Below are 22,737 nucleotides of genomic sequence, written 5' to 3'. Positions count from 1 at the left end.
TTCTGAAAACCAGCGTTTCCCATCTAAAAATGTTTTGCTGAAGATTTCCAAGCCATTTAATTCTAAAAGGACCAAAATCAGGAAGATACATGAGATACTCCACTGAACTAAAGAATTTCATTCTCACTTGAGGATTCTTCAATAGCGATAAACTAAATTACCCTGAACAGCTGCTCAGATTGAAACTTCATTTCACTGAAAATGAAGCATTTTATGGAATTAGTTTTCATCCAGAAAGTAGCACTAAAGAGATGGGGAGACTTTTCCGTATTTTATTGCTGAGTGTCTTGCTCAGCAATCGGTCCACACATAAGTTTCAAACTCTCATTTTGCCAAATTCAGAATAATCAGAGACGAAAAGCTCTTCCACAGATCAGAGCAGGACTTGAATTTGGAGCTCCCATACCCCTGACTAGTCCCCTCACTGATGGGGTTTCAGCACTCACATCTCTTGCCAAATTGCAAGATTTGAACGGAATTCTGGTATTGCAGAAGCATTCAAAAAGTCTTATTTTTCATTCCAGCATGGAATTGAAACCAAACTTTGACACCTCAAAATTGCTGCAAAACAGAGTTGTCCTCCAGTCAGCTCAAAGGGCTGCATTGTGTCTCAGGAGCTTGCAAAATAACTAGATCACAGTTCTAGGTCCAAGCCCATATTTGTGACTGTGCATTTCCGGAGGTTTTTAAGACACTAGACAAGCTTTCAATACATCAGATGCAATACATGAGTTCTGCCAGTATCAAATATGTTCTTGCCTTGCTATGTGGCTTTGACTAGCACTCGAACAGGCAGCGACTTTAGAACTTGCATGCGCAGCAAACAGCACTGAAGTAGTTCTGTCAGTACTGGCTGTGCAATTCTACTGCCATTAAAGTGCAGGTCCTTAATTTTACTGCCATTGTTTTATTTCTTGTTTCCAAGGTTCAGTGACACCGAAGTTCAAAGGCATCCAGTCCAACCTCAAGAATCTGTAGGCTGTTGTGCTTTGAAGCTTCCTGACTGAACAGGGGCTGTACAGAGTTTCCATTTTCCTTGGCACCTGAGCCCTATTCCCTAAAGGCTTAGGTAGTGTTAAGAATTGTGCAGATGGCTTGTGCTTAGTTTAAACCACATACAGGAAGCTTTCTTTTAGCTCAACTTCTCTATTGTTATGCTATATTAATAGGTTCTTTTGAAGCTTAAGAAAAGACTGAGCCACCTAAAAAATAGTTCTGGGTGGGGAAAGTTATTAAAGAGCAGATTTCCAAAACCTGAAAAACTGTTTCATTTAACTATTTCATTGTCTGCATTTGCAGCCAGGTTTTGCTCATTCTGGGGCTCAGAGAGAGGAAGCAGCACTCCCATTTTTGAAATTATGGGGTTTGAGTTATAGGTATTCATTTATAAGTAAACGAGCATATTTATTCTTAGATTCTTGTAGTTAAGCCAGAAAACGTTGGCTAGCCACTATGCAAACATACAGATATGCTCTGAATTTTGATCTTGCTCTTTGTACACAGATTCAACAGAGAATTATGCCAACCTTAGCTTGTGCTAGAAGGGCTGATTTTGTTGTGCTCATATTAGCAGTCAAAATCAAAAGCAATTTCAGAAGTGCCTTGCTCAGACCAGCCCTCAGTGCCACCATCTTTTTTGCTGCTGCTGTCCCCTCCTAAACTCAGGGTTCACCCTTGTCAGTCCTGACACTCAGTTCTCCCTGTTGGCTACTCATTCTTGCACATCTGAAGCCTTGAGTGGCATTTCTCTAGTGTCTTAAAATCTGAACACAAGCATGTCCCTGCTGCTTTAGGTGGGGGTGTGTGGCTGTATGTTTTTCACTTCACTTCCTCCAAGGGACAGTGCCAAAGCGGATGTGTTACTTTGCAGCAGGGGTGCAGGACAATGCAGTGCTCAGGGGAAGTGGCCGAACTGCTCAGCTTCTGCTTTGATTAATTTTTTCTTTCATTCTTTTTTAAGTGACATTTGAGACATCAACAGTTTCTCCCTTCCACACAGAAATCCCCCTGCACCACAAGCAAAGCTTTCTTTTGTGCAAAAAGAGGAAGAGCCAAAGGAGCTGTGTGGAGACTTGTCAGCTGTAAGCCAAATAAAGACAGCCTGCTTTAGGGCATTGTAGGGGTGATCAGAGACCCTTAAAAAGGTAGTCATAACAGTCAAGGAGTGGTGGCTTTTGCTGAGCATGCAACCAATTACCTTCAACTGCTTGGACTCATGTGGAGAAATTTGGAAGAGAACTAATACCTTTTGGGGTATTAGACATTTGTTTTTCAAATATCTAGGCTACATATTGCAGCTCTGTGGCAAAGAAAAAGGGCTTAGAGGGCCTGAAAGAGACATGCATGTTCATCTCTGTTAAAAAAGTATACCATATGGTAGAGATGACATATTACTCAGTTCCAAGAGCAGAGCCCAAACTTAAAGCATGCTTTTCTGTGGCAAGAAAATTAAAAAAAAAACAAAAAACAAAAGAGAACCCCAAAACTATTTAGCTGATTGTTACAGTTCATAGCTGCATTCATGCAGTTGTAGTCTGCTTGCAGCCAAAAGTCCAAAACAGCCATCCCACAGCATAGTCAGTCCTCCGGCACCGTTATTTCCCAAGTTCTTTATAAAGCAGATTTTCTGAGAGCAAAGGATGCACATAGGAATAAGCAATGCAAATCTTCTGTTTACTGCCAGTGACATTGGGCTGTCTAAATATATTCCTCCAGGAAGGGCCATTAAAAAAAAAAAAACAAAAACCAAAAAAAGTTGGGTTTTTTTTCACTCTTCCATATGTTGAGAAGCAGAAGGGGTCCCTGCGATCTGTGATTCTTTTAAGTTTTGGGGGTGTTTTTTGTTTAACATTTACTCCCTTTTTTTTTTGCCAAGGGAAGTCTCTTGAGAATAAGGATTTGTGGTTTGTGTATATGTGGAAGATGGAATTGTCTTAAACTGTCCTTCTGCATAAATGAAGGAAAAACATTCTTTGTAGGTGCTCTAAAGAATGACACTAACCTGTGCTAGCCAGGAATGTCACTGTTAGAAAGACACTTCCTTGAAACCCATTGAGAGAGGCTAGGCATTACTTGCTCTACATCTGGTTGATGAACCTTTCAAGCAGCGGAAGCCCATCCTGGTTCAGGATTCAGGTCTTTCTCCAAATAATGAATATGCCCTTCAGATATCACATCACCTGCCTCTGAATATCTGGTGGTTCCAGCTGCTTTCTGGCTGACTTTTTTAAATGAAAAAGTGATTACCAGTGGAATTGGAGGGCCAGAGGTACCGCTTGTTCTAACTGTAAACTCTTTTCCCTCACCCCTTTCAGCATTGCTCACCTTCATTTCGAGAGGCTCAAAGTAGGGAAAACAGAAGCTTGTGGCTAATGTAGTTAGTGGCAACTTTCTTTCAGAGCTTGTTAAACTTTTCCTTTTCGCATTGACTTATTTGGCCTGATACACAGAACATGAGTCAGTGACACTAATATAAACATCCGCCCGTGTCATGCTGCCAACACAAGCTACTTGCTTAGCTCTGGTTGCACCTTCTGTTGTTTTAGTCCATTGAGGTGAGACTCCCAGGGCTTCTTCTAATCAATCCCCTCCTTCATGGAAAAATAATGTCGTACATTTGCTCTGACTCAAAGGAAGAAATAGACTGGGAGAGTACATTTCCATGTGTCCGATCAAATCAGGTTCAAATAAACTCTGACCCTCCTTCTTTAATCTATTTTCAGAATAAAACTGTTCCCTTTTAAACTGTTTATCTTCCCTAAGAAATGCTGAACTAGAAGGTCACTTCTAGAGGTGATGGGGCAGCTTCCGCCACTAGAAAAATGATTGATTGGTACCGTTCCCATTATATCTCCCTATTTTAGAATACATCCCTGTGTGCTTCTATGTATTACACATAAGAATGTGTTAGTCTGTGGACTGCACCAGCTATGGAGTTTGGAACAAGCCATCTGCTTTACAACAGGACAGTCAGAAAGTGACACACAAAAAAAGTTTTCAGATACACGAATCTGTGCAAAAAGTACATGGGGAGGTGACAATTCCGATGTGCCACCCATGCCTGATTGTGCCTGTAGGATTCAAATGCCTGTGTGCATGCAGGTGTCTGAATTTGTTCTAGGAACTCTCACATCAAAGTATGAGAATGAGATTTGCTTTTCAGATGTGTATGCAGGCATACATATTGTGCTTGAATATTAACAAGTAGTAGTTGCGTGTGGGCAGGCTTCCTGAAGATGTCTTTACATGGATCCCACTGAAATATATTGGATCTGGAGTGATAACCAAGCAAGTAGGAATTCACATGCTGCATTGTTTATTTCTTTATCTTAGAAAAATCAATGTGTTTTAGTACTTACTGGATAAAGGGGCAGATCTGTTCAGAATACATTGACAGAGTAAATACAGGAGACTGGCTATTATACTGAGGAAAATTAAGGTTTCATCCATAATAATAATAATTTTTAAAAAGCTATTAAATTACATTAGGTTCTTCCTCATTCAGTTCTGACTTTTTATAAAATAAACAAACAGGGAAGTCCTGGTAAGTGGAGGCCTGCACCCAAAACAGTATTTTAAAGTAAGAAAGCAGTGACGATTTTTATTATTTACTGTCAGTGGAGGAGATCATGTGTTGCACTCTAAATAGAAATTATAATTATTAACAGCCTCCTGTATGCATAAAGCTATGATATTATTTAATGTCTGCCTTTCTTCTGTTCTTTACAGATGACCCTCATAAGCCAGAGGAGAAAGATGAAATTTCCAAAGTTACAATCATAAGTCTTGTCCCATTACTGGTGATTTCTGTTGCTGTCATTGTTATCTTTTATGCCTACCGCACTCATAAGAAGAGGAAACTCAACAAGGCATGGGAGAAGAATGTTAAGCCCAGGAAACATAAGGACTGCAGTGATGTTTGTGCCATTATGTTAGATGATGACCGCTCAGACATCAGTTCTACCTGTGCCAACAACATCAACCACAACACAGAATTGCTGCCCATTGAGTTGGACATTGTTGTTGGCAAAGGAAGGTTTGCTGAAGTGTATAAAGCCAAATTGAAGCAAAACACATCAGAGCAGTATGAAACTGTGGCAGTCAAGATTTTCCCCTATGAAGAATATGCCTCCTGGAAAACTGAGAAAGACATTTTTTCAGATGTAAACCTCAAGCATGAGAACATCCTCCAATTCTTGACAGCGGAGGAGCGTAAGACAGATCTTGGTAAACAGTACTGGTTGATCACCGCATTCCATGCTAGAGGAAACTTGCAGGAGTATCTCACACGGCACATTATCAGCTGGGAGGACCTCTGGAAACTGGGTGGGTCCTTGGCCCGAGGTATTGCCCATCTGCATAGTGATCACACACCCTGTGGTCGACCCAAAACACCTATTGTGCATAGGGACCTAAAGAGTTCCAACATCCTGGTGAAAAATGATTTAACCTGCTGTCTTTGTGACTTTGGGTTATCCCTGAGGCTGGACCCTTCTTTGTCTGTGGATGACTTGGCTAACAGTGGACAGGTAAGTTAAAAGTTTGAAGAGGGGGTTGTGCATCCTGCCAATTGGTGTCTCAGTTCCTGGGGGAAAAAAAAAAAAAAAAAAAAAGAGGAAAAAGCCCCTCAAAATCATTAAGAATTAATGTGAAAGTGTTTATAGACAAAGACACTCTAAACTTAACATTAAAGCAACAGCAGTCAATGCAAGCAGACATATGATAAGGATGTGCTTCACATAGTAACGTTGTGCCACAGTTTTCATGCCTGATGGCATTACAGTTTTGTGTGAGTAGACCCACTCCTGGCTTACCCCAGCATATGTGAAGTCTGTCTTCTGTCCTCAAGAGGTGTAAGCAGATAACTGATAGATAATAACTTTGAAATGACAAAAATAAACTTGTTTATTTAAAGTAAATAAACTTGTTTGGTACATTCTCCACATACAAGCAAATGCAAGAATGTCAAATAACAATAATTGCCCTTTTGTGCTTCTTCAACTAGGTAGCGTGGGTAACACTCATCTATTTCAGAGGTAGGCCAGCAGAATGTTTATAAATGCTTCAAAGATTAAATTTTTCAAGTACATCTCTAAATATTGGCTCTTCTGATGACAACTCATAGTATAAATTCAGACCATTTGTTAATTGATTCCTAATTATTCAATTATACATACATACATGGTTTTTTATATTTTTATATGTAGGTCCCTTCAAAGCCTGTTCATTTGAGATGACTTTTACTTCACATGGAACTAATATTTTGTTTTAAAACATTGTCAGGGACAGCTAGTGCTCTGCTGAGTCCACAAGAGCTTTGCTGTTGTTTATCTAATGAAAATCTGTCTTTGAAAGTCTCTTTAGTGAGATGCAACATCTCTTTAGTGAGATGCAAATCTGTCTTTGAAAGTCTCTTTAGTGAGATGCATTTTGAGAAGATTTATTAACCAGAGCCAGGAATGAATGATAACCAGTGGAGCCATATTTAAAATAATAAGAACACCACTCACAGTTACATACCATTTCTCACCAGACCTTTCTGGAGTTCAAGTGAAGTCATACCATATTCTCAGCCTTAAGACTGGTCCCATTTCGGATGAAGTGAAAACAGCGTTCAGCAGTGTAAGGCAGGGGCTCTGAAACTCAACCCCACAATTTGATTGCTTAAAGCTGACTGTTACTTGTACATTGGTTAACCCTGTATCAATTTCAAGTTGATTTCTCTGGCATCATTCACAGACACTTGGAAGTAGGAGGACAGTGTTGATACTGCCACTTCCACAGTCTACACCAACACTAACAACAAAGAGCAGAGCTGCTCTGTGCAGGTTGCTGCTTTGGTGTCAGTGACCTTGGGCACCAGTGTTGAGGCCCACTGTTTCATTTTGTTTAGCTCCAGTGAATCTGGGGGTGACCTAGCTAGTGTCATTCTCCTCCGTGACAAGTAGTATGATGGTGTGAAGTGATTCTACTTCGACCTCCACCTTAGTTCTTCTGGGCACACAAGTGTTACCCACTTAACTTTCCCAACATGCCAGTGGCAGTGTTGTAGCTTTTACTGAAGGGGCCTTCATGTTATGCATAATTTCTAAACTTTACCCTTTGACTCAAACCCTTCCCACCAGTAGGTCCAACTTTTTAAAGTATATAGTGGAGCTGACCCATTTTTAATTCAAGAAAATGTTTAGCTTCCTATGAAATAAATAAAAGAGTGTATTTTACCATTTTTTCTAGTCAGTCTGAGTAAGGCAAGTTGTTGGGGTTACAAAGCCATCTTCTTTCTGATCTATTCAAGTACCTTCCATATCATGCAAATATAGCCATTATTGACTATACAATACTATTGCCCTTAGTGACTGGCTGGAACCCATCTTTTCCCCCATTAGAACCTTTGCAGTCTTTTCAGTTTGGCCATCCATGATGGTTAATGTTTGCAAACATCTGAATCTTAGAAGAAGTGTAAGATCTCCTGTAAAAAAGATTCAAAAGTCACTGCAGGAAGGAAGATGGACCCTCACTAAAAGCTTTGGAGAAACAAGAACTGAAAGCAGACTGGTATTTGCAAAGAGAAAGAATATCCAGACTCTAGAGGGATGTACCAGAGTTTAGGTACCTAAAATGCCTTTGGGACTCAGGGGTCACCTTTCCTCAAAATACAGGAAAAATATCTGTGACCCAAAGACTTGATAATCTAAATGCAGATAAAAGGACATATGCAGAGTGGAATGATAAATCCTAAGGATGGAAATAGGATTGACTTGATAGCATTCCTCAAGTAATTTTCTCTCTGCATTTCCCATTGTACTGTTCAGTTACAGGGCTTCATCCTTCATTGTTCAGCAAAGCTACAGAATCATTGTTTCTTCTGCAAAGAGGGTGTGAAATGTCAGATCAGAACAGCACTTTGTGACAATGTTATGAAGCTGTATTTAGGACCCATTAATTCTTGCTAAAATCAGCAGGGATTGAAGCTATGAGACTGTGGTCTATGTACAGGTAATCCTTCTTAAACTTTGGATGAGATCTGCTTGGGGAAGAAGTTATGTGTTGGGGAATAAACAGGGGGTAGGAACGACATCTGCTGGTTTCCGTACATTTGTGTTCCGTAGAGGAGGGAGATGCTGATCACCTCAGTGATGCTGAGACATGATTGTCCCAGCTACCCATTCAGTGTAAGGCTGTTGCTCACATGCTTGGCTTTAAATTCATCAGAGAGACCACTTAGTAGGGAATTTAACTTTGGGACTTATCACACAGGTTTCTTTCTGTCCTCTCTTTACAAAGGTTTTGATCCTACTACCATTTGCATATTTTTGACAGAAATTCTCTGCTGTTGCAGAATCCTGTGACAAACCCATGTTGTTCGTCTCTCCTGTTGCCTTCTTATGGTACATTGCACTTTTTGTGCAAACTTCCCCATTTGCCCTGAGCCTGGGGTGATAAGACGTGTACAAAAGCTTGTAAAATGGATGTCGTAGATCTCTCAGAAATGTACCTTTACTGCATGGCTTCTTGCGGTTGCAGACCCAGTAACTGGAATGATCTCTTGCAGTTCTACTTGCCACTGGGCAAGGTGTAGTGCAAATAGCTCATATAAATCACAGGTCTTACTTCACCATCCACTTGTGCTTGTTCATCTCTGCAATTAACCAGACACCTTCCCTGTGAAGACTTTGTCATTTCAGAGCAACTGTTGAGTGATCCAAAAATGCTTCCCTAAATCCTTTCTTGTGATAAAAACAGACATTTAAACTTTGTCTTCTGTAATGCAAGGTCATACTCTAGATCTCAACAAAGCAGCTAAAATCATTGCTGAAAACTCCTCAGTATGAATAAAGTTTATGAGAACAGCTTTTCAAACAAAGGGGCTGATCTTTGGGTTTAATTCAAATGTGTGCTTCTGCATTCAGTATTTGTGTATTTGCTTTCTTCTGCCAGGCCTGCATTTACCACTTTCCTTTTAAGCCTACCATGAAAAGAAACAGCTAACACTGTAATATGCAGCACAAAGGAGTACAATGTGTTTTTTGCTCATCAGTAAGACAGTCAGCAGCAATTGCTTCAGGCCCAAAGGGGTGTATCTGCGAACATCCAAAGAGTGAGTGAGTTTGTCAGTGTCAAAATTATTTGCTTAAGGAACTAAAAAGGGCTTTTTTGGTTTTTTTATCTTTACCAAGACAGAGGTGCAAGTAAGTTAGTAGTCAGGACATTGCCAGATTCCCCTGGCAGCAGAAAATACGGCCTGTGCCAAGTATGGCCAGAATTTTTGGATACATGTCAAATGGCACCGTTTCTGTGAAAGCTGAAGTTAAATCACAGCAGAATCCAAACTATGATTTACAATTTCAACTCCTGAGCTCTCCCTGATCTCCTCTCCTGTAGGTTGGCACAGCGAGGTACATGGCCCCTGAGGTTCTAGAGTCCAGGATGAACCTGGAGAATGTGGAGTCCTTTAAACAAACAGATGTGTACTCCATGGCTTTGGTCCTCTGGGAAATGACATCTCGCTGTAACGGTGTTGGAGGTAAGTGTCATCATTTTCTTTTTCTCTCTAAAAGTTTGTTTAGACAGACATGCTCTTGTAGTTGTCTGGGGAGGAGACAATTCTTTTTAACTCTCACCAGGTTTTTTAGTGTATCTAGATGCTATAAATTAACAGGCCTTTGGCAGCAAGACACACGTGTGCATAAGCAAGATTGAAGGGCAAGCACCTGAGTGCATGAGAAAATGGGTCTTTGATTGCTGTAAGGATAAATCAATCCTACTGGTTAGGTAGACCAGTTTTAAAGATTATTAATGTCTGGGTTTTTTCCTATAACATCTTAAGTACCCATGGATTGACTCAGTCTGGTTGACTTCACCCAAAATGATTGGAAACATAAGACAATTTGAAATATTAAGACCAAGAAGTGATAATTGCCTCCCATTTACTTTCATGAAATGCTAATTCTGAAGCCTAATGAGGGCCAGTTAAGTGTCACATTCACTAGCTGATCATTTCAGTAAAAGCCATCATAGTGATACAAAGGCCTTCTTGCTTTCTGAAAATCCCCAGCTGCTATTCGTCATGTTTTGTTATGTTGCAACAGATCATCATTATGAGAAATCAAGGGAAGTTTGCTGTATAAAATTCAGTAACAAAATAAAAATGATTGGAACTGACTATCAGAATAGCTCCAGGAAAAGCTGCTATGCTTGTTCATATTCAGAGTTTGATTACTGAAACAAAGTCCCCATTTCTGTTTCACCTAAAGCTCCCCCAGGATTCCCAGTGTGCAGCACTGGTATGTGCTAGAAATCAGAAAAGTTGCTGTTGAGCTCTCTGCGTTACATATTGCCATGTTTGAAGATTTTGACCTTACTTCAGGGACTAAAATGAGGCTAAAATTGCATATAAAAGTCTTCAGTCTGCTGGAATTCTCTAACATTCATCCTAAAAAACCTGCTGCACAATCCAGGGCTTTTACAGGCAGTCTAAGGAGTGGGGCTGTAAAAGGTAACACTAATGTGGGTATTATAGTAGATATGCAACCATGATTTGATTTGTTACCCTTCTTCCAAAAATAGAGGCTCCATTTTCATCAGACCTGGAATGGTTCCCTCTTGAAGGGCTGCCACAGAGCCAGGGCAATCTTGCAGGCTAGAGCACTAGGCTAGTACAGGGGCAAAACCAGTGTCCCATGGGAAGATGCGCCTAGCTGCTTCTTGTTTCTCTACTAACATCTGTGGGATACTGCAAGGGTGTCCATGGAGGTCTCTACAGCCACTCTGCACAGTGGCTGTGTGGCTGCATCACAGTGCCTGTGTGCAGGAGGAGAGGAATGCTTCCACCTCAGATTCCTCCTGTGCCTGACCAGCATTTGGTCTTGCTGTGTGGGCTGGATTGTGGGCAACAGGTTTGCCCCTGTTTGCACTCTGCTGGGAAAGCTACAAAGCGAGTATGTATGCAGAAATCTAGTGCTAGCATGAAAGCATGAAAAAAAATTCTTTTCTGTTCAAACATTTCAGGGAAAAAACATCTGGTGCTTCAGGAACTGAACCTCAGTCTGGCATATTCCAAGGCAAACCTATCCACATTTAACGGTCATGGTCATGCCTGTTTCTGAGTGCATTGGCTTAGCCTTTCATTAGCACTTTGTAAATGTGGCTGAGGAGATTTAAAACCTGAGAAAAAGAATCTTTGCCTGTCTCTTGAGCTCTTTCTGTTTCTTGCATTTAGGAACTCACCTTATTAATATAAATATGAGCTGTTTGCTGTGGAGTCTTTCATCTTTGCTGATGCCCGAGTCCCTTCCTGTTCATATTTGCTGAGTATGGTGAAATGGAGATTGTGGCAAAAGCAAACCTTATTGCTGCTGTTCTCAGAAGGCAACTGCCTAAAGGAGGATATAAAGGCAGTTTCATAAGGAAAGAAAATCATCAGCGTGTTTAGCTAGAGGAGACTGACCCATTATAACCTTAAGAAGAGTTGAAGTCATTTCAGGAAAAAGAAAGATTTATCTGGCGCACCATCCCCTTTGTTTTCAAGGTGAAGCTTAATGCCTGCTTACATCCTGATTTTCCCTGTTCGTTTTGTCCCTCAGTCATCCTCATTGCCAGAAACACATTTCTTGAATTTCATTTCTCTGTTTCGGTTATCTTTCCAGGGGTGAAGTCTCCAGCAAAACCATGAGAGTACTTGGGCCAATCTTAGGGGATGGAACCTGTCTTAGTGTCTCCATCCAGAGCAGTTAAATACTGGATGTAGCTCCCTTGTGACTGGTAGTGAGACTCAGCAGCACTGCACAGTATCTCGCATTTTCCCCTGGTTCATGCAGCTTGGCTATCTTTGCAACCAGCTGGTGAAATACCCTTACAATGATTCATGACTACAGCTCCCCCTCTGCTTTCCCTCTCCATCTGTCACTCATGAGACTCCCTCCTCTCCTCACAGCTTTCCCGAGGAGCTGCCTCTGCTCATGCAAGCCCCTCTTTTCTTCCTAAACTGTTTAGGCACTGAGACAAATGGCTTCATATATAAGCTGGAGCAGGCTGACCGGACTGCAGCCACCCTTTCCAAAGGAGACTAAAAATGTAGGCACCGTCTTTGCAGGGCAGGCTTTACCATGGTGTCAGCTCAGTCTTGCTAGAGAAAGCCCACCATGGCTTTTTAAGAGGGCAGGAGTGGCAGCCTAAGCCAAGGCAGGGGCATTAAAAACTTTCATTAGGGAGGAAAGCATGGGGCAGGGGGGCTAATTGCTATTCAGCCACGTAAAGATACAGTCACTGACTTCTTTCACAAAGGGAGTTCTCAGGATTTGTTTGTCAGTGTGCAGGTGTTTGGTGAGTGTGGGAGGTAATGGAGGCAGGTCCTTTCAGTACAGCAGCTTTGTCAAACACAGTCTCCATGCTGTGCCAGGCCTTTTCAGTCAGCAGACGTTTAAACAAAAATACCCAGCAGCATAATCTATACTGTGAAGCTGCTGTAGTAAATAAGCAGGTGGGGATCGGCTTTTGATAAAGGCCATGCTGTTCATTGTTACTTTGTTGTGCTAAATATGGAGAAGCAGAAATGGGGCACAAGGGAAAGGGAGACAGAGGCAAAGATCAAGTTTGACTGATTTTTCACTGGAGTGTAATTTAGGAAGCATAGTTAGAAACTCAGTAATACTACTTTAGGGAGAACTTGAACTGCTCCATGCTGCTGTTAACTTGGTATTTCATTCAGCACAACAGCTGTGTACCAGATGCTGCACGTTGCAAGAAATATAATTTCCATCTCAACCACTAGCTTTCAGAGCAACACGGCTTTAGCAACTGAGGCAAGTGTAATTTCTCTGACAGCCTCCTAGAAAGAAAAGAAAAGCATCTGTTTTGTATCGGAACTGTTTGGGGGGGGAGGGGACCGGGACTGTTAGGGTGGCAGCTATTTGTGCATTCTGCACTTCATGAGATGCTCAGCTTTCATCATATTGACATGGAGTGGTGACAGTTTTGGTGGCAGGGAGTGTTTTGATAGCCTGTACAGCCTGGGGCTGTTCCTGCACACTGGGCCCTGAGGTGGCTGCAGCTGCAGCGTGATTTAAACCTTTCCTTCTGTGGAGCGGTGCCCAATTAAGGCATGTGTGTGCTGCGCTGGCTTGTGATGACATATAACCCCGAGCTGGTACATCCAGAGAGTGCAGCATCACCCCATAACAGGAATTCATGCCCTAGAAATTCTCAAAGTGTCACCGCAGTACTACATGTAAGGTAGCAAGTGCCATGCTTCAAGAAGCCCAAGGTAGCACTACACTGATGTCTTCTATGTTCCTCTACTTTCCCACCTCAGGATCCAGCACATACTAAGCAGCTTGTGACCATACACTGAAGGTAGAGCTCATGCACTCCCAAACCTTTGAAAGAGTGGCTGTGTCTTTGATCATCAGATATGAAGTCAGTTAAAAGATATTTGTGCAAGGGAAGATGCACAGTGAGTTCACCCATTCCAACACACCCTCACCGTTCCCAGCTAGCATCTGTACTCTGAAGCATCCCTGCCCATGGCAGGGGGGATTGGAACTAGATGATCTTAAGGTCCTTTCCAACCTTAACATTTCTATGATTCTATGAAGGACAAACAGGGAAACCTAGGAAAAATGTGAAGTAAGCATTTGAACAGCTCCTTAAACATGGCCATGAAGTGGCTTTCAAGCCTCTGCTTTATTCATTATTATCCCTTTGTGCAACAGCTAAACAGATCCACTGTCCAGATTCCTCTGGCATGAAGAAAGACACAATCTGCCCACACACAGAGGTGTGTGCATGAGCCGTCACAGTAGCTCTACTATTGATTGATTTATCCTTTATGTGGCTCTCCCCTTGTAAACTCTAAATGGAGGGGTATTTCAAAAGGATCTAAAAATTCTCAAACCACAGCCCACTGCTGTGGACTGTGCTTCACAGCTGATTTTTGCTGGTTGCCTTTCACCTCACTCCTGCTTTAATTCTACAAGTGAGCCTCCCTCTTCCATCCTGAGAAGCTGTCCCGCAGAAATCAACAAGAGAGATCATATGAGGGAGTGTCAACAGGGTTTGTGGGTATGCTGTTCTGACCCAAAGGAAGAGAATTTCACTGCAAAGAGCTTAGAGTAGAAAAAGAAAGCATGAGCAAGGCATATTTTTCATGAGAAACCCACAGCCAAATTTTTCAAAGCATTCAACAGGCACAACAAATAGATCTTCAGTAATGTCTCTCTTTGGGGCTAAAAATCCAATCCCAGCCTTTCTGGGAGCTCTGGCCAGGCCAGTGTCAAAGGACACCAGAGATACAGCAATTATTAGTGCAAGATAGCTCACAACCATAACTTAAATGCTGGAGGTTAAAGTTGAAAGAACGCTGCCATTACTGAACACTAAAGGTGCTGTATTTCACGGTGCCTGAGGTATTCATCGTACTTCAGCCAGTTGTCATTTTTAGTGCCTGACTGGTGTAAAAACAATCAAAAGAAACATATAAGGCATGAAAAATAGATTCAGTGTCTATATACAGCCATGCACAAGCAGCTAGGCACAAACATCTTAACCTGCCTCAAACTGACATTTGCTATGTCTGCTGTAGCACATCAACATGATCCATGAATAACCCCAGCTGTTACTGCAAAATGTGTCTGACACCTGAGATTCCACAGCATCAGGATGATTTACTGCAAGAGGATTCAGTGGGCTTTTCTTTGTAAATGAAAGAGAAGGAAGGAGATCCTGCATGCTTTTCAAACTGAGGGAAGGCATGACTATTACTACAGAGTCATTACAGCAAATTAGCATCTGGCCTCGATTTCTCTTTCTTTACCATAAAAGAACAACAAACAAGCAAACAAACTGTTCAGTCTTTACATTTGGAAGAGGAACGCTTGTATCACAGAAAGAATTTCTCAAACAGGGAAAACGTAATACAGACATCAATTTTTGAACCATCTCATAAACCTGAATGGCCTTTGAATTAACCTCAGCAAGAGGAACAGGTCAGTAGTACAGCAACAGCATCCCTCTGTTGGGTATTGTGATTCCTCTGATTCCACATACTGCAAGATCTCAGAGCTTTGGCTGCTGTCCATGACCACTACCCCAATCAAACCATGGCTGATGAAGATGTAGGAAATGGACATCTAGGTCATGCTATTTAATTTTTTCCAGGGAACATTAATATTTTGGTTAGCTGTGAAAGGCATCTGCTTTGTAATCTTTGTGCATCCACTGCATAGTAATCCAGGTCTGACCAGCAAGATGGCAACTTCCCAATTAACTTCTAGGGCTAAAGTCTTGTAAATTTACTTTGGCTGAGTAATCTTTAACTGAAATTAATGTGGGTGAAAATGGTATGCCTTCTTCTAGAGAGAAGAAAGCAAAGCAGACTTTGACCCTTGAGACTGAAAGAAAGTGGTTTACGTATGAGAAGATAGGAGTTGTGTTTTGGGATTATAGCCCCTCTCTGGAGCATTGTGTGGACAGTGGCCAGCACCAGATGGTTCAGGAGAAGGAAGGAGAGCTCTGCAGGAGGCATCTGTGAGGTGATCTGTTGCACTGCACACAGTTGTTTGCAGCTGGATCTCTAAACACTGAGTGTGTGTGCTTTCCAAAATGTTTGTTATAGTAACTTGGCTATTATTTTTAAGCATTAGAAATTCTTTTTCTGTAGCCTGATAAAGTCTTCATCCCATGGCCATCGCACAGAAATCGGAGCTATAGCCTAACTCTAAGATTTTAGAGAAAAGTCCACCTTTTAGTTATGTTCCATACTATCTTGTTTTTATCATGATATCATATCATCTTGGGTTTTTTTATCTTTTTTTTTATCTTTTTTTTATCATATCATTTTGGTTTTTTATCATAATATCATTTCATCTGGTTTTTATCTGACCTATGTCATCTTGATCATTAGTTATTTTCGTTACTTTATCATATGACACCTTACCGTTCCTTTCCCTCTGAAGTAAACAAAGACAAGATTTAGAGTTTCTTTCCATATTTTATGGGCCTTTAATCAGTATTATCACCCTTCTCAGAGCTTTTTTTTTACCGTAAAATGCCCCTTGAGAGTAGTGAGCAGCTTTGGACACTGCATTTGAAGTTTGGTTGGAACATTACATAACAGTACTGTGTCTCCCATCTCTTTCATCTCTCTTCACACATTTTCTGGGCGCTCACATGTATTCCCCAGACTGCCTTGTAGATTACACTTCAGTTTTTCTTGCCCTCAATTAATTCCTAGAAAGAAATAGGAGGCAGTAGAGCAAGCCAGCTTCATAAATCTTTATCTGGTACTAGAAAGTCATTAGGCCTGTGAGTAGAGTCTCTATCTGTTCCCAAAGAAACCACAGCATTTTCTACACTGTGTCAGCATCTGCTATAATATTTCCACTCTCAGAGATTTCTTGAGTTTTCTCCAAAGGTCCCATATGTCAGCTTCTTCCTTTCTCTCTCCAAAGAAAAGTGAAAATATGCAACATGCAAACAAAAACTAGAGTGGCAGCAGCCCCTTCAGGAAGCTGTGCCCCTACATCATGGGCCAAAACTGATCCATTTTGGGAAAGAGGCCTAAAATAAGAGCAGACTACTACTTTCTATAAATGAACACAGCTCACTAATAAACAAGGGCAGCATGGCAGCTTCCAGCACTGCTCTTTGTTGTATCTTTGTCCTTTTCAAGCAACTATTTCATCCTAGCAATCTGGCACATTAACATCTATCCTGACCTAAATAGATTTCAGTTTATATTTCATCTGGTAAGTGTGAACACCAGGGGACCTAAGGGCAGCTGATTCTTGCAAGCCTGGCTCAAGCAAAACTCACCTTGAAGCTCCTGTGTGTTTTGCCTCAGCACAGATTGAAAGTCTTGCAAATCATTATAGGTTATTCTGCTGCTCTAACTGTTGCTAATATGATTATATACTAAAGGGTTTGAATGAAAATTGTTTAGGAAAGAAAAGGGCAGGGAGGGGACATGTGGGAGAAACACATATGAAACATTTTTGAAAATGCCAACTGGCTTTGCTTTGTTTGGAGCTGGTCAAGCAGAACAGTGGCACTTGAGTGGCTAATCAGTAGCTCTTACTCCTCCAGAGAGCAGCCATCTCCCTTCACACTTGGCACCAATGCAGCATAGTTGAATACCCTTGTGTTTGCTTATTTTCTTGGCAGAAGTGAAAGAGTATGAGCCCCCATTCGGCTCTAAAGTGCGAGAACACCCCTGCGTGGAAAGCATGAAGGACAGTGTCCTAAGAGACAGAGGGCGACCTGAGATCCCCAGCTCCTGGCTTCACCATCAGGTAAGAACACCACATGTGAGCAGCTGGGAGCTGCACTGTACATTTGACTGCTTCCTGAAATCTGAGCCTTAGTTCAGTGCCCTGCTCAGCAGGCTGGACATGTCTTTTGCACAGATTACAGCTCTGTCACATGGTGACACTGGTGCGGCAGTGGTTAAGACACCACAGTGCTTTGCATCACACCTACCCCCAAGCTCTAGGATTTCTGCTGCCCACCAGTGCAATCTAAAAGGGATCAAAACAAAAAGATTGAAAACCTGAGATCTGACAATCATCCAGACAACCACAAAGTAATTAGGGCCTTAAAGCACACTGTGCGTAGGCTCTGAAAGGTCAAAAAGAACAACTTTACACACGGGCCCCTTCAGCAGAGAAAACAAATCTCAGTACTTTATCATGGAGACCAGTCATAGTTGTATCCCAGCAGTTGACAAGTTTAAGAAAATAGGAAATGAGTCTTCAGCAAGGCAGTCTGGTTTTATTCAGGTTGCACATTAGCAGTCTGTTTCCCTTCTAAGTCATGAAGCACTCTGCCAGCTTTTCCCCATTCATTGACACTGTGGTTGCACTTCCTAGGCGATAGTAGATTTCTCAGTAGATGAAACTGAATGGAAGCATGCCGAAGGCATGCATTTTTCCACCTTTGCTATGAGCTGTTTTATCAGCAGAGATAAAATGCGAATTGTATCAGAGAAGAAGCAAGGCTTTGTTGTCCCACTTTTCAATGAAATATGTTGAGTGGTCTTTACAGGCAGAAGACATTGTGAACATTTATAAAAGCCCAGGCAGACAAGATCAGATAGTATTTCCATCAGAAGCAATGCAACACCCCCTTTTTCATTCAGTTAAGATGTTAAAATCATAGTCTAACACCTACTTAAGGAAGGCAAGTGAGTGGCCAAAATCAATCATCTTTCCAAACAAGAACAGTGCATCTGCCACCTGATGATTATAGCAGCGTGCACCCCCTTCCTGGACCACAGGGACTTCCTCCTTATGTAGTCATCTGTGATAAGTAGGGTTATTGATGAGTGTCTTTTAACTGGGGAGGAAAGCTGTATTTTGAGGGACAGGTGGATATCTGGTATTAGCAGCACTAAAAATCTCTTTATGTTTTTAGGAGCCATAGGTCTTATTAGGAGCCAACTATCTTCTAACAAGTTGAGCTGGGAAGGAGAGGTTATAAAAGTGCTCATCTTGATAGAAAAGAACTAGTTGCAGAAGTTTTATAAAAATTCTTGATGAGCTAGTAAAATGAAACATGAGTTGACTGCAGTTGTTTGTTTTCCACAGAGGAAAAATGAAGTCTAAACTAGTAATACATATGTGGTAGTTTAGAAGAGCCCAATTAGCAAAGCAGAAAAGAATCCTGAGCCTATTCATTTGAGAGAAAAATAAAATAAAATAATAGAAAATGTTTAAAATTAGGAACAGTATGAGAACATTTCTCAGGATATTCAAAAGACATGGTCTCACATGAGAAAAATTAAAGAAAAGAAGGGTAGATAACTGCTTAGGAAAACAGAAGATCTATAGGAAGATCTCTGGACAGCAAACCTGAGGATAATCAGAGTTTTCTCAAGAGCAAAAAAAAATCTAGCTTAGTACCAGTCTTTTGCTGGATATGAAAGATACTGCATATACTAATGCAAAGGTCAGCAAATATTTCTTTTCTGCATTTGAAGAGCCAGATGACCTGAATGTAGTAGAAGGTGATGAAGGCCCCTAAAAGCACATGTCATTGGCACCTAAAGCAGGCCTGGAGCAGCTTAGGTGGCCCAGAGAGTTGTCTGCATTCAGGCCAGAGCCCCACTGCAGTGTACCACTGCATTACATGGCAGTAAAAGTGGGCAGTACCACTGGTTAGGCCTTGCAGAGAAGTGTCCAGGAGCTCATTTTACACACAGCCAGTTGTAGCAGAAGGTGTAGGTGTGTCAGCATGCCCAGAGTGCCTGCGTAGGGAAGCACTGGGCTCAGGATCCCCATGGTGCTCAGGTACCACGGCTGCTCTCATAGCAGCAAGCCTGAGTGTGTGCTCGAGGTATGGGAGTAGAGCTAAACTTCATCGCCTTTGGGTTTACATAGCAAACAAAATGATTGCAGATTGGGACCTAAGTGTCCTGCCTTCGACTTCAGATTTCTTCCCTGTGTAAAACCCAGACCTCACTCTGCCTCCAGTACAGGGCACCCACCAACTGGGAGGACCACGTATCTCCGCTTGTGTGTCACCAGGATGGGCAGAGCTGGCTCCAACAGGGTTCAGCTAAAAGTCTAAGGCAGGAAATAGATGCTTGATAACACACTCACAAGACATTTAATGAAAGTGGATTTAATACCCTTCATCTAAATCCCTTCAGGGTTTCACATTGTGCTGTCTAAAATGCAGTGATGCATTGGCTTCCACAGGGCTGTGACAGTTTGCAGCAGCTCAGGATCTGCTTTAAGCTCCATAGAAGTTGACCTTACTGTAATGGCTCTTCCATATTCATTTCCTTCTTCTGCAGTCGTGTTTTTGTAATGAACTCATTGTTCATTGTGACGAAATTCTGGAACGGATTTACATATTACAATTTCCCTTTCTCCCACCCCCTCCTTTAATGAGATTTGTTGCACTGCTGATTTCAAGTTAATGTTTAATATTTAATTTAATTTACTGCTTGTAATTTCAATGTCAGCAGAAAACTAATGTTATTTGTACACAGACAATAATGTTCTGCTATTAACATTGACATCAGTCAACATCACCAATTAGGTAAATTATGCAATTAATGCAGTCTTCTGGAATGTTATTTTTTTTAAATGGGAAGTTTTAGATAAGTCCTACTTAATGAGCTTTTAGTGTCATAAAGCAAAGCACACAATTTCCTGGCAAATACCTCATGTTTATAAAATGCATTACAGAGATGCAACTGTGTTTTGCTCCTGTAAACACATGCATCAGTATTGAAATGAAGGTTAAATAGTTACATCTGTGAGTGACGTGTTTAAGTGTTTGTGGAACTGTGGCCCATATTTGCACATAGATTTAGTTAGTCTGCAAGAAATTAATAAAGGGATTATGTAGGGCTCGATATTGCTGACGAGCAGAATTTCTTTTGAAAAACTCAAACAGAATTCACATACACAAAGGCATGGGTTAAGTGGGAAGTCACGTTATCCAAGAATTCTGATCATATTTATTAAAAAAAACCCGAAACTACTTGATTCTATAGCACCAGTCCAAAGCATCATTGTTCTTTGTTATAAATTATCAGAAAATACATTTAGTACCAACTAAAGTGCTGAAAATACTGTAGTAGGGTTTCTTTGAAAAAAAAAAAAAACACAAACAAGAAAAGCGTGCCCACATGTATGTAGCAGCAGAGCCCATAGAATACTTCCAGGACACACATGTATAATGCCCTGAACTTCAGAGGACACTAACACAACTAACACACATGGGCTTTGGCAGTACCTGGCCCTATCATGACTGCTCTCTCTGTGCTCTCTGCAGGGCATACAGATGGTGTGTGAAACTCTTATTGAGTGCTGGGACCACGACCCCGAGGCCCGGCTAACGGCACAGTGTGTTGCGGAACGCTTCAGTGAGTTCAAGCATCATGACAAGCTCTCAGGAAGAAGCTGTTCAGAGGAGAAGATCCCTGAAGATGGCTCCCTGACCACTGCCAAGTAGCGTGCACCCGAGGGCTCCAAAACAGGGAAATCATTCCTAGATGCATTCACCTTGGCAAAGGAAGAAGTCTCAATCGCTGACTTGACTTACTTCCTGGAGGACTGAGGCTGTCACTACTCCCTGTAGGCTCTGGCTCTGGACAGGGAGGTGTATTCACGGGAATTAAAAGCCAGGAGTAGGTGTCATACCCTAGTACTGGCTGCTGGCATCATGTCATAGGAGGAGCTATATATGTTAGCACTTCCTCAGGAAATGGGATTTGAAAATAACTAATAACATTATGCACTTTATTAATGCCTGTATATAACTATGAAAATGCTATTTTTATATATATATATACATATATATATAAAATGTGTGTATGTATATATATATCTATATATCTGTAAACAGCCATGCTCTGAAAAAAAAAGAGTTAAAGCAAAAACATGTGCTTCCAGGAAATTACCGGTGTGTTGGAGATCCCTCCGCTTAGGGTCGGAGCCTGGGGAGACTGGCATAGCACAACACCAGCAATTGTGCACTAAGCGCTCTGCCAAAAAGATAGGAATAATATGTGATAAGAAGATGGCTTTCAAAGCATGTCAGTAGCCAGTTGGCTGCGGGCCTGCAGTTCACAGTTGCAGGAGCAGTCTCACATAGGACAGACCAGTTTGGCTTTGCAGTTGTTAGCTACATGGTCCAGTCTGCAGCACATCTTGGAAATTCAGGCATGCCTTTGCCCTCTCACCTTAACACTGACATCCTCAGTGTCCCAGAATGGGAGTGCATGGATTTTTGGTCCCTCCCAAAACTGTTTTGATATCTGTTTTGATACAGAGGTCATTCATGTTACATGTTTATTGCTTTGAACTCAAGCTGCTTGCAAGCAGGTTGCAAAACAGCAGCAGGATGAGTTTTTCCCTCCTCCCATCCCCACCCCCAAACCATACAAAGCAAGACAGGACCAGCAATCCAAGCAGATGTTTTATATTTACTGTGCTTTCTGAGTGCCGGCAGTACTATTTTTTTCCATTCCTTTTACCTTGATTGTGTTGCTGTAAGAACAAACATTTTTTTTCCCTATACATCACGTCTAATTGCTTGACACTCCACAGTCTGAGTGTCCTCTGTGTTTTCTAGAGAAAAGTAAAGAAAATGGCCAGTGCCTTTTATTTTTGCAGAAGGACCTCAGAGGGGAGGGAAAGCTCCATGGCATTAGGTTAATGGCATATCCTGCTGTCAGCACTGCTTGCATATAGGGCAACTCAGCAGTTAAGAGAAACAAACCAAAAACCCAAGAAAGACAATTCGTTCCAAAAGCATCCTTCAGACACTGCTTGCATTCTTTCAGTTCTTCAAAATGTTTAAGGCAGTTGACATCACATTTGGCCTATATAAATGAGAGCAGTGTGTTTAATAAGTGCTAATAGTTTTGTCTTCAGGAGTTTTGCAATGATTTTTCCATATTATTCTTCCCTACAGCATGTAAGCAGGCCTTGGAAATCAGAAATTCAGCCAGCACAAACCAGCCCTCTACAGATGTACCTGGTGTAATTTATTAAACACAAAGACAAACAGTGATATTTCTCTAGAAGATTTTGCTGTGTAAGTCGATAGGAATCATACTTATTCAAATAGGAGTTAAGGTTTATGTTGACAAATATTTTATTTGAAATGGTTTTGTATCTGCTTTTTTATTTTCCTTTCATTTTAACCAAACTACTCAGAAATATTTAAGCAGAGCAGGGCAAAACCTCAACAACTACAGTGGAATTCAGAGGATATTATGTCAAATTT

The 22,737-nt window shown here is 41.4% G+C and overlaps 1 protein-coding gene across 2 annotated transcripts in view; it reads left to right on the top strand.

Annotated features, from left to right (window-relative positions):
* TGFBR2 (transforming growth factor beta receptor 2) overlaps positions 1-22,218 on the top strand; it is a 56,606-nt gene extending 34,388 nt beyond the window's left edge. For both annotated transcript variants that reach the window (XM_057424832.1, XM_057424831.1), the window contains 4 exons: positions 4,729-5,528; positions 9,382-9,523; positions 17,158-17,285; positions 20,779-22,218. In XM_057424832.1, the coding sequence (XP_057280815.1) occupies positions 4,729-5,528; positions 9,382-9,523; positions 17,158-17,285; positions 20,779-20,958 (1,250 nt within the window). In that variant the 3' untranslated portion in view covers positions 20,959-22,218. The remainder of the gene's footprint in view (positions 1-4,728; positions 5,529-9,381; positions 9,524-17,157; positions 17,286-20,778) is intronic.
* Positions 22,219-22,737: the final 519 nt, after the last annotated feature.

Source organism: Pezoporus wallicus, unplaced genomic scaffold (genome assembly GCF_028554395.1).
Source record: "Pezoporus wallicus isolate ANWC-B61680 ecotype Strahan unplaced genomic scaffold, APGP_CSIRO_Pwel_v1 contig_3181, whole genome shotgun sequence".
NCBI lineage: Eukaryota > Metazoa > Chordata > Aves > Psittaciformes > Psittacidae > Pezoporus > Pezoporus wallicus.
The sequence above is the reverse complement of the archived record's forward strand: the minus strand, read 5'-3'. Positions and strand labels throughout refer to the sequence as shown.